This window comes from Phyllostomus hastatus, unplaced genomic scaffold (assembly GCF_019186645.2).
Source record: "Phyllostomus hastatus isolate PE091 unplaced genomic scaffold, TTU_PhHast_1.1 phas_contig_195, whole genome shotgun sequence".
Classification (NCBI taxonomy): Eukaryota; Metazoa; Chordata; class Mammalia; order Chiroptera; family Phyllostomidae; genus Phyllostomus; species Phyllostomus hastatus.
The window spans coordinates 2,591,499-2,607,822 of NW_025333706.1; the positions used below are offsets into that span (position 1 = coordinate 2,591,499).

The following is a 16,324-nucleotide window of genomic DNA, read 5'->3' on the forward strand; positions in this document are numbered from 1 at the left end:
GGCATAGGTAAATATGGTTCTCCTTGCACAAACAGATCAAAATTACAACTAAACTACAGAAAAACCATCATTCTGAAATGCTAGAAATTGAGCTGAATGGAAGTCCTTCATCTAGGGAATTGGAAAAGAAACCACATGGAGACTGGTAGGAGAGGTGGAGACGAAGAATGGGCCATTCCACACCCATGTGTGGTGGATAAAAATTGGGAGGGATATCTCAGGAGTGAGGGGTCCCAGCCTCACACCAAGCCCCCTATTCAAGAGTATTCAGTGCCAGGAAGAAAATTCCCCATAATTTCTGTCTGTAAAAACCAGTGGGGATTGAGGCTGAGGGAAACTTCTGGAGTCCCAGGCAGTGCCTCTTAAAGGACCTGTGTATGGACCTTATTCTGACTCACTCCTTCTGAGCTCCAGCACTGGGGCAGCAGTTTGAAAGGCACCAGAGACATATGGGAAGGAACTGAATTTTGCGACATTAGTGCAAGAGTTAGAGGACAGCTTTCTCCCAGACAAAAGTTCTGGGAGAGGTCATTGTTCCTTTGATGAGCCCTCTCCTCATAGAGCTGGAAGGCAGATGCCATATGTGAGACTCCATCATCCTGGCTGACACTGTTTGCCCACCCTGGTGATTCCCCAAGACCCTGTCCCACTCCATTTCAGGCCCACCCAAGCTGTTTCCAATGGCTTTTCTGTACAAATGCCCTGTCTTGGCTCATGCTTCAGATTTTTCTAAAATCTCTCAAACAAGTAGCATCTGGCCTCAGCATGCCCTGTACCTCTCACTAAGTGGCCCTAGGCCCAGCATGAGCAGCAGCTGGCCTTGGTTCACAGCTTGACTTCACCTGGGTACCTCCAAGCCCAACACAAGTAGTAGCTATCTGCAGATAGTTTTGTAGCTCATGCTGGGTGGCCCCAGGCAGAACACAGGCAGTGGCTGACCTTGGCCTGTACTTCTTCCTGAGAGTACGTCATGCACCCAGTGGACAGCTTCACACCACATCAGAGCACCATTACCCAACCACCTACACAAGTGATACACTCAAGGGGCGGACTCAGTGGGCACCAGAGCCCTGCTGAAGTGAGTCTGGCTCTGTGGAGTAGGTCTGTGCATACCTGATCCCCTATAGTGGTCGCAGGTTGGTGGTCAGTGGTCACAGCCAGTCCTTAACAGCTGATCAGCCTGGGTAAATCCCTCCCATTGTTGTCCCAACAGCAATCAAGGCTCACCTATAAGAGGAGAATGTACACAGCCCACACAGTGGGCACACCTTGAGTACCCAGCTTGAGTGATAGAGGAGGCTGTGCCACTCGGCTCTACAGGACACCTACTACATTATACCACACTACCAAGCCTGGAAGACATAGCAGCTCTACCTAATACATAGAAACAGACAGTGAGAGGCTGTAAAAATGAGACAAAAAAACATAGCCAATATGAACAGAACACAACTCCAGAAAAAGGACCAAATAAAATGGACACAAATAATATAGTTGCAAAATTCAAAACCTTGGTTACAAGATGCTCAGTAAACTTAATGAGAACTCAACAACATGAAAAAGAACCAGTCATAAGTGAAGATACATTATTGAAATAAAGAATAACCTACAGGGAGTCAACAGTATAGTGGATGAAGCCAAGAATCAAATCAGTGGTTTAGAATATAAGGAAGCAAAAAATACCCAATCAGAACAGCAAGGAGAGAAAAGAATCCAAAAAAAACAGGATAGTGTAAGGAGCCTCTGGGACAACTTCAAGCATGCCAATATTTGCATCATGAGGGTGCTGGAAGGTGAAGAGAGGGAGCGAGAAATTGAAAACCTATTTGAAAAAATAGTGACAGGAAACTTCCCTATATTGGTGAAGGAAATAGACATACAAATCCATGAAGCAAAGAGTCCCCAAAAAGATGAACCCAGAGAGGCCCACACCAAGACACATCATAATTAAAATGCAAAAGGTTAAATACAAAGAGAGAATCTTAAAAGAAGCAAGAAAAAGACAGTTACCTTCAAGGGAGCTCCCATAAGACTGTTAGCTGATTTCTCAACAGAACCTTTGCAGGCCAGAAGGGATTGGCAAGAAATAGTCAAAGTGATGAATAGCGAGGACCTACAACCAAGGTTACTCTGCCCAGCAAAGCTATCATTTAGAATCAAAGGATTGAAAGAGTTCCCCAGACAAGAAAAATCTAGAGTTCATCCCCACCAAACCAGTATTATATGAATTTTTAAGGGTCTTCTTTAAGAAGAAGAAAAAAATTATGAACAATAAAATGACAATAAATACATATCTATCAACAACTGAATCTAAAAAAAGCAAAATAAATGAACAAGCAGAACAGAAATAGTATCATAGATACAGAGAATGTTTTTGATAGTTGCCATATGGGAGGTGCATCAGGGGAATGGGTGAAAAAGGTGAAGGGATTAATAAGCATAAATTGGTTGTTACAGAATAGTCATGGGGATGTAATTTACAGCACAGGGAATATAGTCAATAATATTCTAAACAATGGTTTCAGATGGGTGTGAGATTTATTGGGATGATCACTTCGTAAGTTATGGAATGTCTAATGACTGGGGTGTACACCTGAAACTAATATAATACTGTGTGTCAACTGTAATTGGGAATAAAAATGATTAAAACAAAACAAAAAAGCAATAAGCCAAAAAGAAACCAAACTAACAAGAAAGAAAAAAATTGCTGACTGTCAGCACTGCCTCTGCCACTTGCTTCTGTGTGTTCTTCAGGAGGTAACTGACACTCCTGAGATGAATATCTTGTTCATCTGTTTGTCAATTGGGAGTAATAGTAGCCATTACTTTCAGGGTATTGTGCAGATCAGCTGATACCCTACAAGTGATTATTTATGGAATAGCTGCTTCTTGTTGCCATCCTTGTCATCTTCGTCACCATCATTCTCCTGGCTGTCCTAGTGTTTTTGGCTCAAGTTTATTATATACAAAATGGTGATGCTTTTATCATAGAGCTATCACTTTTTCAGACTTGGGGTGCAGGTTGGCTACTGTTACTTTTTGGAACACGTCCCCTTGCTCCATCCTAGTAAACCTATCTACAGGAGTACTTCCAGTTTCCTGTGTCTGTAGAGGGTTTCTCTCCAGTTTGTGTCTCCAGGGATGTTTCCTTACCCGTTGTGGAGTGAAGCCTGGCTGGGCTTCACCTGGATGCTTTTCCAAGTGTGGGAGATGACGCATCCTGGAGTGAGAAATTCAAAAGCCTGCTTACTGTGAAGTATGCATATGTTTAGTAGCTGCTTGAAAAGCACCTCAGGTATCAACCTGAGGGATTTCACCAGCCAGAAGCCCTCTGTAAAGTTGTGCCTCTTGCTGGTACCGTGAGCAGCTGTGTGCCAGGAGATTTGGGATCTGAGTCAGAGAGAACTAGCATATCAGCTCTGACCCACACATCGCCATCCTGACATAAAGGTCATGCCTGCTCAACCTTACCAGGCCCCACTTGAGTTAGCATCCTGAGATCTCAGATAAGGACTTTATAGGATTTTCTCATACTTGGAATTTGATATTGCAGAGTCCTAGGTCTTTTTAAAAATATGAAATAACCAAAGAGTTATTTCTCTTTGGTATGCTCCACCTAGCAATTTGAGATAAAGTTAATTTGGTAAGAACTCTTGTGAGAGTGTATTTCAAGTTCATTGACATGCTCTTAGACTTGAGTCTGTTTTGTGGGATCCACATCCTTGTCCTTATCCTTGGGGTGTCCTTTTCTCATTTCAGTGTGAAATTAGAAGAGGTCTTTTGTGTGGAGGGAGATCTGCACTTCTGCTTTCTGGCTCGCTTTGCATGCCCTCACTGGGGAGAAGCCTCCTCCCCAGTCACAGGCTATGTGGCAACAGGGAGTGTTCCACTCTGTAGGGGCTCATCTGCTGCTCTCTCTGTTTCCACTGGTCTTCTTTTAAATACTTCTCTCTACTCTGTGGGCTTTTTTCTTCCCATACCCCATGCTGTCCTGGGCTTCTGATTTTGGGCCTGCATTTGGGTCCAGGAAATAAAGGCAGGTCAAATGTATAGGAATCAAGTAAGTACAGAACCATGACCCCAGAACTTTGTATCTCATGGGAAGGATACTAAAGTCTCAACAGGTTCGTAACTGTGCCCCTGGGTTTTTTCCCCCTGTGCAGCACTCCCCTAGTGAGCACATGCCCCTGAGAGCTAGGGTTAACCCTTTGCAAGCCTAGTTCTTTCTTTCTGTCATATAACCTTTACCGCTTATTTATGTCACAGGTATATGAAATCTAAGGACACTATCATATGATTTTGTAATATTTTGCAGTGAGCCATCCACAACTACCCTTTAACTGATTAGAGAAAAATTATGGTGATTTTTCAAATATATATTCAGTAAAACTTTTCTGTAAATGTCTTCATCCACAGTCATGTGTCCTTTTTGTTTAAGTCAGGAGATTTGCTTTCTGCAGTGGCTGCAGGGTCCCTGCAGAGGTTTTGTGAATGAGGGGAGGGCTGAAGCTGAAGACTGTAGCACAGTGCATACGGATCTGACAGGGGAAGCCATATTACTGGGAGGGGACCCAGGCCTTCCAGGAGCCTCTGTTCTCTGAGTGGGAAGGGGTCTTGGAAAGTCATTGAGAGCAAGATTCTGGAAGCTCAGTCACTTTTCTGTCTGTCCACCTTTCCTGTGTGGTTTGCCCAGATGAAGAGAAAGCCAGTAAGAGCTGTCAGCTCTTATTGTGTGTTCTCTAGCCTATTACAAATATTTTGTCTGTTGTTTTTATCTTTTCTCAAAGGAGAGTGAATGATGAGGTGGCATTTGGGACACAGTGTCTGGGTGAAATTCATTGGGGAGATGTCCTCACACTCACCCAGGATCAATGCCACCTCAGCCCACTAGATGAAATCCCACCGTTCTTCTTCCACTCAAGAGGGACGTTACCAAGTGACACATTGGATAGACTCCATGTTCACTGGTTATTCACTAAGCCCAGTGCTCTTTTTAATAACCAGTTGCTTCACAATGGACATGCTGTATGATAAGACTGGTAGAGAAGTAGTGCAGAGGAAACAAACCATCTCTTCCCAGTGCAGACAGAGCTGAGTTTGCCAGTCACATCTCTAAAACTGACCAGCCATCCTTGACAAGCCCAGCAGACTCACTCTCTCTCTGGGATAGGCTCTTTCCTCTTTTTTATGCAAATTAACTGAACCCACAGATAATAATTTTCCTTTTACCCAAGTCCTGACACTTAAATTTCTCAGCTTCAAGCTTCAGAGGAAATTCCCAGGCAGATTTTATCGAGGCTGCTTTGCATTGAGGTGGCTCTGTGGCTTTGGGCATGAGAAGGTCAGATTGCTTTTTGCATCTTCCTTATTTTGTTTCCCAACCTGGTAGGATATAGCAGAAATTATCCACAGATATTGTTTCCCCAGAGCACCATCCACTTCTTCTTCTACTGTCAGCTTAGTCCATGTCATCTGGGAAGGCTGAATGGCCGGTGATGTGAAAACAGCCACCTGAATGTGCTGAGCACCATTGGAAATGTCCTCTACAGCAGCAGTCCCCAGCCTTTGAGGTACCAGGGACTGGTTTCATGGAAGACAATTTTTCCACAGACTGGATGGAGGCGGGGCATGGTTTGGGGATGATTTAAGCACATTACATTCAAGCTTACCTCCTACTGGGCAGCCCGACTCCTAGCAGGCCTGGACTGGTACCTGTCTGCAGTCCAGAGGCTGGGGATCCCTTCTCTACAGGGAGGAGAGGGGGCTGCAACCTTGGTTTGGTGCCATGGTTCAGTGGGTCTTAAGAAAAAAGCAGAAGCACTGCTTTTGTGATAATATAGTGATATTAACACTATCAGGACAGATAGTGTTAATAAAAAGGCTACTTCTTCTGGTTCCATGCGAAGTTTAAAAGCACTAAATGAACACAGATTTAGGGAACAAGAAAGCTGCATTTGAAAACAGTCTTATACCAAAGCAAAGTGGTGAATCCTTATAGACGAGGTTGGGTCTTTTCAGGAGGTGGGAAGAGCAGAAGAAAATTATTTATAGTTGACCCTCATTAAATATGAAATCCACATTTACAAATTTACCTTCTCCCTACTATGTAGGGAGCTCCAAATCAATACTCACTGCACTTGTGTGCTCATTTGTCAACATGCACAGAGAAGGGAAAAATCTGAATCACCCAACATGGACATTCCCAACTGAGGTGAAAAGAGGTGACTCATACCTTCTTGTCTCAGCTCATAGTGCAAATAAGTGTCCTTTTCATGGTCTACTTAGAGCCACTCTTTTTTTGCATTTGCTGTACTCTTTATTGGTGACATGCTATTTGAATGGCCCCAAGCACAGCACTGAGTGCTGCCTGGAGATCCTCAGTGCAGGGAGGCTGAGATGTGCCTCATGCAGAAAACATATGTGTTAGGTAAGCCTCACTTGATCCTGAGTCACAGCCCTTTTGGTCCTGAGCTCAAAGGTAACAAGTCAACAACACACATGAAATAAGTTTATTTAAATAGGAACACACATAAAACAAGGTTATATGTTGACTGGTTGACTAAAACGTCATGACCACAGGCTTGCAGGAGGATAACTCTGTTTTTCTCAGGAGCAGTGAATGGTTCGGTATTTGAGAATTCCATGTTCACAGTGACTTTATAGAATTTAAGTACCATGAATAATGAGAATTGACTATAGATGCAGAAGATGACAAGAATAGAGCCAAGAGTAGTGATATTGATAAAATGAAGAGAGAAAAAAAGGGAAAGAAATGACACTGTAGTCATTGGTGATTTATAATGTTGTTAGTGACAGTAAATTAATCTTAACTTTGGATTGCCTCTAATCCTGCTCCAGGCTCATACACTGTGGCCCTTGCAGGGTTTAGGGACCAGTGCCTCTGACCACCTTCCAGATAGAAGTGGACATGAAGGAGACAGGCGATGCCAGCAAAAGGAGTGTGGGGGTGATGCAGCTGTCTTAGTGTGTAAACTGAGCCTTATTTGGAAAGGCAGCTTTTCATTAGCTGAGGCCAGGCCAGGCCTGGCTGCTGGGGAGCTGAGGCCACCTAGCCACATTTGCAGACCACTGAGTGTGGACACAGGAGGCGTGTGTGTCCATGTGTGTTTAGATCTCAGTAGCAGCAGCAGCATCAAAGCTGCTGCCTTTCTAAGAGGCTCTAGGGCAAAACAGAATCGTGTGGGGTAAAGTAACCAGGATAGTGAATGCACTGGAATAACACTGAGTGAGGGAGGGTGTGTGAGCTTGGAACGGAGCTGGGAGCAGGCCTCTGAAGATTGTTTGCAGGAACATAACTGGAAGTTCCATGCATCCTGTGGGCAGATGGAGGAGCAGGGCTGGAGGAGGGGCAGGGCTTCGGCTGAGAAAGGCTTTTCTGCCAGGTATGTCCATCCTAGGCTGGAACAGGTCCACTTAAGAGATGATGAGCCCTGTGTAGGTGCGTTGCTTCAACAGCTGTGGAACCTCAGAGGATCTGATGAGTGTCCAGGGTACTCCGACTCCAGCACCATGCTCACCACATGAGCAAAGCAGCCCCTGCATATTGAGAATTTGTATTGCAAAAGCAGTGTGCATTCACTGTAGAAACACTGAAAAGGAAAGATCTGTATGTTCCCACTTTGCAGGTATTTTGTAAGCACCTAGGCAGTCCCTAGGTGTTGAAGGTACAGGTCAGTAATTCCAGACATTAGGGCCAGAGGGCAGGCTTGTGTTTAACAATGAAGGAAATAGACACTTTGGTGAGATAAAGATAAATAGGGGCATGAAGCTACCTCAGACACGGTTCTCAGAAGACACAGCTCTGAGGTGACAGGTCTGAGACCACACGGCTGAGAAGGAGAAACCAACCAGATTCAAGTGAGGCAGCTGGGGTCAGGAAAGGTCCCATCACGTTAGGACAGGAAGGAAGGCTGCATGGCTGGACATGGTGAGCACGGGTGTGAGCGGACAAGATGAGGAAGAGGCTCAGGCCAAACCATGGGGGGAAGTAGGGTCCATAGAGAGTTTGGGGTGTGATGAGGTGGGAGATAGCTTGGCAGCCTCATACTGCCTGCTTTGTAGGGAGTGGACCACAAGCGGGGCTGGTGGAAGGGAGAGCTGGAACAAACTTCCATCTATGGGAGTAAGAGGGTAGAATCAAGGAAGACAGAAGCCGGGGCTTTGGGATATATGTTAAAGAAAAGGTGATGAGAGCTCCCTGGGGACCAGCTGGTTTGACCTCCTCAATACCCAGCCTCTGATGCAGCAGGTCCCTGCATGGAGCTCACACTACCTAAGGGAACCCACTTTGCTATAGAATGGTTGCATCTGGTGGAAAAAATGTATTTTCTGACTCCGTGGATTAGACATGCACAACGAGTGAGAGAGAACTCCTGAGAGACTCTAGGGTCTCATCCAAAGCTACTAGTTAGGGTTGGTGTCATTTCCTGTTAGGGGGTGCTAAGGGAAGGATGTTCATGAGCCACCGAAAGCTCCATTCTGAGGGTGTGAGGGCTGAGTTGTCTGTCAGACATTCTGGTAGAAACATCAGGTAAGCAGTGTCTGGGTCAGGACCACGGTGGAGAGAGGAGCATGTGAGCTCCTGGGCATGTTATGGGTAGTGGGCTGCGTAGAAGAGAGACTCGCCCACTGAAGTGGGGCACTGCAAGAGGTCAGGCAAGCCAGGGCCAGAGAGGTGATGTTGAGTTTGGTCACTTGGAGGTTGGTGACCTTGGGAAGAACAGAGGACAATGGGTAGAAAGAGAAAAGGAGCAGTGCAGAGGTTTCAGCAGTAAGCATAAAGAAGTCAGTCAGACTACTGACCATCCTTTCAGATTTTCTCTGTCCTTTCTCACAGTGTGTATTTTATCATATATGTGTGTACATATAACCTTTTAAAAACAAAACTGGATTCTCTATACCCCTTATTTTGAAATTAGCTTTCACTTAATCCTAAATCTTTTGACCACCTGCCATGTACTGGAACTGTTCCAGGGCCTGAGACAGGGCAGCGAGCAAAGGCACCCTCTCCTCGCCTCCCAGAGCTGGCTTTCTGCTGAGCGACCTAGACAGCAAACAAGTCAGCAGTAGGTCACAGTGTATTAAAGGATTGTCTAATCCAAGAGAGATGAATCAGGGGAGCATGCTTTGCTGCAGCAGGCATCACTAAACATTATTTCATGTCACAAAGCATTTTCCATCATGAAATGCACATTTAACCTGTGTCATAGGAAAGCCTCAGAAGAGCAGCTGATGATGCAGTGTGTTGAGGAGCTCACCTGACAACCAGCTGAAGCCTCACCTTACTGACAAGCTACCTGTACAGATAGGCACCTCTTTTGTTTCTCAGTATCGAGCTTTTGAATAAACTGGTTTCATGTATGTAGAAAAATAACTGGAAATGTCGAAATAGACAAAAATAAGTAGGACGTTCTAGGCACTGTTGAGGAGAAAATTATCCTCGTGAGTGTTAGAGTTTGGGCTACAGACTTTCCCTGGGTCCATGGAAAAGGCATATTTAAGCAGTGCCTCTAAGTGAGTACCAGGGGGTGGTCCAGGTGATGGGCATGTGAGGAAAGCCCACAGCAGGAAGCTGCTGTCTGTACCTGTCCTAACAGTGGCAGAAGCAGTCAAAATGACAGTTGCAGCCCAACTAAGGCTGAGCGCAAAGGCAAAACGGGATTTACCATAGTGAGTGACAGCTAATGTCTAAAAAACAAGACTGAGAACCACAGTATGATGACAGGCCCCTATGGACAGTGGCTGGAATGAAGGTGACAGTCCCATCACCATGGTCTGTGTTGTAGAAAAGTGGTTGGAGACCAGGCGAAGGCAGTGCATGGCACCAGTGGGAGCTAGTCTTAAGAAGCATAAAAAAAGGCATCACAGATGTTGTTTATCCCTAAAATTAAATAGCCCAAGAATGTGCCCTGAGCTGTCCTTGCAATACCCCATCTTTACTGTCAAAATCACCTTCAGCACAGGAAGTCATACCAGCAGCCATGTGGCTGCTACCACCCAGTGCAGCCAGACCGCCACACTCCCAGGGAGGCCCCTGCTCAGGGATGAATCTGAAATGTTCCCTCAGAGCCATACAGATGTGCCCCAGTGTGCCTGGAGGATAGGCCCTTGGCAGGCTGCCTCATCACAGCCTGTCTTTGTCACATGTCGATTGGTTTTGGTGTGGGACTCACAGCAGAGGCCAGTGCCAATGTGAGTGTTAGTGACAAAGAGATGAACTTAACAAATGATAGTGGTGTTAAGATTTATATAAATTAAAAAGTATTTTTTAACACTTAAAATATTGTTCTTGAAGACTTACAATTTTAGTTGAGGCTCATGGTAGGTGGCAGCTATGTCAAGGGCCCCGAAAATAGGGACAGCTAAGAGCCAGGGTGCATCTGAGGCAGGTCTCAAAGATGATCTGCCCCCTGCCCTGCCCTGCCAGAGAGAGTAAGCACAAGGACTTGGGGAAAGCAGCTGTGGTCTGGGGGGTTGGGCCTGCTAGGTATAAAGCTAGCAGGCATGGAAGGACAGTGATGGGAAGGATGGGCACATGCTGCAGGACACTGGGGGACCACAGGCAAGTGGGGGAGGATCAGGAGGGGAATGATGGAGGCCAGCAGCTAGCAGACTTATGGCCATGAAGCTAGGGTGATGTGGTCAAACCAGAAAGCAGTAATGGATACTGAGAGAATGGAGCTCACACCTAATCCATTTTTAACACACGCCTGAGAGAAAACAAGGACTTCAGAAGGAGGCTGAAGCAGCCTCCTGGCTGGGCAGCACCTGGGTGAGGAAGGCAGTCAGGTGGCAGTGGAGATCTTGGATGCAGGTGCAGTCAGGGACCAGCATGAGCATCACCAAGATTGTTGGCCCTGCATTTTCAGAGTCCAGGTGATGTGCACAGATGGAAGTTAGAGAAGCGCTGGGCTACAGGGTAGAAGAGTTGGAAGTGCAGGTGGGGCTCACAGAGCTAGGGATGGCTGAGGCTCTAAAAGACCCACTGCAGGGACAGAGCAGAGTGTAATAAAGGAATATGTAGGGCCTCACTCTTGAGGGGGCAGGGCTGAACCTGCAATGCAAGCATCCAAGGATTGTCACAAATGCAGAATGAAGCCAGAAGAGAAGTAGTGATTCCAGGAGATGTATTGGCTCACTGTCTCTCCAGAGATGTCTTCTTGTTAACAGTGTTCTTCAACTTGAGTGTAAGTGTAGACTACTTAAAATAACCTTCTGGCAGATGAAGTTTTAGAAACTGGATAGACAAATGAGCCACTGATAGTCAATGTTAGGTGTTATTAGGGGCTTCATCAAGAGCACTGACTTGATGATTGCCTAGAGAAAAGTCTGTTGCCTCTGTTTGGTAGGTATGCTTATGTTTACAGCCACTTGTAGGGTAATTTATGTTAAGAAGAGGCTGTTTCACATTACTCTGTGTCTATGTGTGTCTGTGTGCTCTCTGTGTGTCTGTGTCTTTGTGTACCTATGTGTATGTGTCTGTTTATTAAAGAAGTATCTTTTCTCTAACAGGTGCCTCATCAAATGTGAAACCTCCACTATTTCTTCAATGTGGGCTGTTATAAGCGGGTGCCCAGAAGTGGTCTGAAAGGGGGCAGAGAGGAGAGAATGTACAGCTCATGGCCAGGGGTTTTGAGAGGATGTCACTCTTCTTGCCTCAAGTCAGAGGCTTGTAGGTCCCATCTCTTGGTCAAAGGTGTGTTACATGGTATGTCCACATGCCTAGTATTTCAGCTCCCTGGTGTCTAACTACCACATATAAGACAATAAACATTCAGTGTTTAAGTGAAGAGTATACAGCAACATCATCACTGCATGTAGCTCTGACCAGCAGTGCATGTTCCTTACTGCTGTCTGTACCTTGAGAGAGCAATGGGCATAAGTTCATCCAGGCTCCATCTCATGTGCCTGCTGACTGTCAGGGCCAGCTCCTAAGCCCCACAGTGGGAGTTCTCTTTTCAATGTGTCTCTTAGAATTGTCTCACTCACAAAAAAAAACAAAACAAACAAACAAAAAAACCAGAAGTTTCTGTGGCCACGTTTTTCCAATGTTCTGTTTTCAGGTTTCACACTGAGAGCGTGGGTTTGAAATCAAATGATTATGCATGCAGAAGGGCAGACAGCAGGTTAGTTAGCGCTGTATGGCCAAGTCCCAGGAGGAAAGGGCCTCCCCTGATGGAGGGCCTGGCTCCAGTGTCAAAGGTTGTCAGTTTTACAACTGTTTCTATGATATGGGTGCTGACTGATGTCCCTCTTTGTTTTGACAGGTAGACTCTGTGTGCCCTTGGCCGTGAGGGGAGACAGGCATGGCCTCAGGTGTGGCTGACCACCTGCCCTTCTTCTTTGGCAACATCACCCGGGAGGAGGCTGAGGACTACCTGGTCCAGGGTGGCATGAGTGACGGGCTCTACCTGCTGCGCCAGAGCCGCAATTACCTGGGTGGCTTCGCCCTGTCAGTGGCACACGGGCGCAAAGCACACCACTACACCATTGAGCGGGAGCTGAATGGGACCTATGCCATCGCGGGTGGCAGGGCACATGCCAGCCCTGCTGAGCTCTGCCACTACCACTCCCAAGAGTCAGATGGCCTCATCTGCCTCCTCAAGAAGCCTTTCAACCGGCCGCCTGGGGTGCAGCCCAAGACTGGACCCTTCGAGGACCTGAAGGAGAACCTTATCCGGGAGTACGTGAAGCAGACCTGGAACCTGCAGGTGGGCTGCACCAGTCCCACCACTGAATATAGTCTTGTGTGAGCCCTGCAGTTCCATATCCTAGCCTGTGCGGCAGAGCTAAGCATTGCTGCCTCTGATAAGCAGCCTTAGTCATCAACTTGAACCAAAAAATGCTTTGCTCCAAGAAGGCAGCCTTTCCTTTTTTGTGGTCACAGTTCAGAGGGCGTCCCCTGCATGCCAGCGATGTGGGTTTCTCTACCGCAGGAAACCACTGTCACCCAGTTCATGCTGAGCCGCCCTTTCAGAGAGACTTCACAGGCATCTCTTGGTCCTTGTTTACCTAAGGGGGTCATACCAGACAAAATGGGCACTGGATTTTATAGCTTTATAACCTCTCTCACAGAACTTTCTGTGTCGGCACACACATTTATTAACCTCTTTTGGCTGCCTGATATTCTCTCCTATGCACTGTAATTTACTGAACTTTAATTGTTTACAAATAATGCTGTTAGTAAGATCTCTCTATACCTATCCCTCTGAGCTGTCAGGCAATATCTTCAGGATACACTTGAACAGGGTGGGTTTACCACAGAGAAGAGGATGTGTGTTTAATATGTGTGTATTGATACCTTGCCATCCAGAAAGGTCCCATAGGCTGTGACACCTTATATTCCTGTAGTCTCCTGCTCAGACTTCTGTGCTCAACCATTCCTCCTGAGCTTCCTGGATGTGTGTGCCCCACAATTTGCTGTTAGCTGAAATGTACAGAGTTATGACCACATACTTTTGAGGATTATATTCTGTGACTCTCTTTTTACTCCTTTAATATATTCTATACTAAATTAAATCTTGCAGACATATAGTAATACTGTGTGCCCGGTATTTTTCATTAGCATTTTTGGATGTTAGACCACCCTTTTACTCTTTATAAAGTTACATAAATCAGATTCATTGAGTTGTAATTTATGGGTATAAGATTCATCCTTTTTAGGTGTACAGTGCTATGAATGTTGATAAACACATAGCATAAGGTAGCCCCTGTCACAACCAAGGTATGCAACAGCTCTGTTATCCATCAAGCACCCTTGTACCACCCCAACCCTAGCCCTGGAAGCCCCTCATCCAATTTCTATTCTATAGTTCTGCCTTTCCAGAATGCCATATAAATGAACTCATACAGTATGTAGCCCTTTCAGATGGGCTTCTTTCACTCAATACAGTGCCTTTTCTAGTCAGTTGTGTGGCTCCCCTGTCAGGAGATCTCTTTTTCATGGGTGAGGATTATCCCACGTTCTTTTCACTTTGACCTCTGCTTGCTATGTTTTCAGGTCTCTCTGGTATGCAGCCTATCACTGCTTTGGTTTTTGTGTTTCATTTGTGAGGCATGAGAAAATTCCCATATTCCCTCTTCCTTTCCATCTCCTCATTTGTGTTGGTTATATTTTTTTTATTTCTTGTGGTTCTTTTAAACAAATTTAACTGTATTGAATTGAGAGAGAGAGAAAAAAAACTGTCAGTTTGATTTTCCACTCATTTACTCATGCATTGGTTGATTCTTGTATGTGCTCTGACTGGGAACCTAACCTGCAACCTTGGCTTATTGAGATGACACTCTAACCAACTAAGCTACCCAGCCAAAGCTTTTGTGGTTCTTTTTATAATTTCAAATAATCAAACTTTGGTTGATTATTTGTTACTGTACAGAATATGTATTTCTCTCCCATCAGAACAATGATAATGCAAATTCACTCAGCTGTCAGCCTTTCTGCCACTTTTGTTTTCATACCAGTCGTCCCTGTACTTTCTGTGATCATGGCACCTGCAGTTCCAGGCGCCAGTGTGTGTGGGTGCAGAGTGCAGCCTTAAGAGGCAGGCAGAAAAGCACACTTAATGTTTCTTAATTGTTAGTAGATGATCAAGCTCAATACAGAACAATAAATAAGTTCTACTAGACAACTAATCCAAGGAAGGCAGGAGACATGTTCTCTAGACCTCGTGGATTGTACCAGGTGGTTTCTAAAACTAGTGCAGCTTTTAGAAGGCCAATAAATCTCCATATTGTAAAGTCTATTTTGCTGTTTACACACTGAAGGTATTTAAGTATTCTATAAGATCTTATTGGCTTTATTTATTGAGTGAATGAACAAACACATTTGATTGTATTTTGTCATGTCAGAACTTAAAACAGATTGGAAATGGTTTCACTGCCATTTTTCACTTAACACAGTGTTGCTCTGCTCTCCCGCATGTGACAGGGCCAAGCTCTGGAGCAGGCCATTATCAGCCAGAAGCCTCAGCTGGAGAAGCTGATCGCCACCACGGCCCATGAGAAAATGCCCTGGTTCCATGGAAAAATCTCTCGGGATGAATCTGAGCAAATTGTCCTGATAGGATCAAAGACAAATGGAAAATTTTTGTAAGTATTATGTCTTTTCCTCCCACTCATACCTCCAGGCCTGCTCGGACTATCGGGTAACTCAGGCCTTTCATTACTAGACCCATGCAACTCAGGAAGGAGCCACACATACTAGCCTGCCAGGAGATGTTTCCGGTCAGAGCTATCCCTTGTAATTCAGTGTTTGTTTTGCCCCATCAGACCCCAAAATGAACAGTTTTCTTGGGCACTGAGGGATATAATTTAAAGATACAATGTTATTCAGCCTCAGAGTCTGCTTTTAATGGCAAATACAGGATGCATAGCAATATTCATTTAAGCCAAACATACCACAGTGTGTTCACTCACATTTCCCTGAAGATCTTGGACTTTACTTCTGTTTTACTTGGAACTAAGTGCCAGGAGAGCAGATATTAAAGAAAGTTCACTGAGAGTAGCTCATGGGAAAGAGAGTGCAGGCATTTTGATCACAAGCTGGTTTATGGACTTCAGCCTTATCATCTCAGGGATGAGATGAGTATCCCAAGTCCTGCTTATTGTTATCTTTAGTGGTCAAGGTAGACCTCAGTACTGAGGTCTTAGAATTACCAGCTACCTCCAGACAGGGTCTGTGGTCAAGAGAAAGGAATGACCTGTCTTGGATAGGTGTCCATTTCATTCCCCAAGGTGCCCTGGCTAAAGTGACACAGCTGCACTGCAGGCAAGGCAGTCAGCTGTTTGTCACTGTTCAGTGACCCTCCAGAGATGCTCACTGGGTGTTCCAGTGGGCAAGGGTCCCATTCTCACTTTGGACACTTAACAAAAGGCCAAATAGACCCATGAACAGGCAGTCATACCCAGCTAACTTTGTAACCATTTCCTAGAAATATGTTGTCTTGAAGTATCTGTTTAAACAATTTTCCTTAGACTTTGCCATAATACTTACTATTTAAGAAATGATCTTAAACACATACTTTTTTTAAACAAAGTAGTCCTAAAAATAAGTGCAGAGAGCCAAGTTGGTACTAGCAGTAAATGGATTGATGCCATAGTGGATGCAGTAAGGGCTGCCAGCAGAAACTCCGTGCTCTGGGAGATACTTTTTTCTTGGTGTAGCACCTCAGGTTTGGACTTTTACCATCTTCTTAGGAATAATTTCCAACACAAATGTCACGGGACTATGTACATAGCATCTTGGTGTTTTATCAACCCCAAATTGCATAATCTAAACAACAAGCGTCTGCTGGTTCAGATGCCCACT

General features: G+C 45.2%; 1 protein-coding gene across 5 annotated transcripts in view; it reads left to right on the forward strand.

The window, feature by feature from the left end:
* The window catches only part of SYK (spleen associated tyrosine kinase), a 90,687-nt gene that overhangs the window by 23,517 nt on the left and 50,846 nt on the right, over positions 1-16,324 (forward strand). For 3 of the 5 annotated variants that reach the window (XM_045833856.1, XM_045833860.1, XM_045833857.1), the window contains exons 2-3: positions 12,285-12,728; positions 14,945-15,105. In XM_045833856.1, the coding sequence (XP_045689812.1) occupies positions 12,324-12,728; positions 14,945-15,105 (566 nt within the window). In that variant the 5' untranslated portion in view covers positions 12,285-12,323. Of the gene's footprint in view, positions 1-11,529; positions 11,726-12,284; positions 12,729-14,944; positions 15,106-16,324 lie in introns of all 5 variants that reach the window. The other 2 variants (XM_045833858.1, XM_045833859.1) reach the window with 2 other exon arrangements.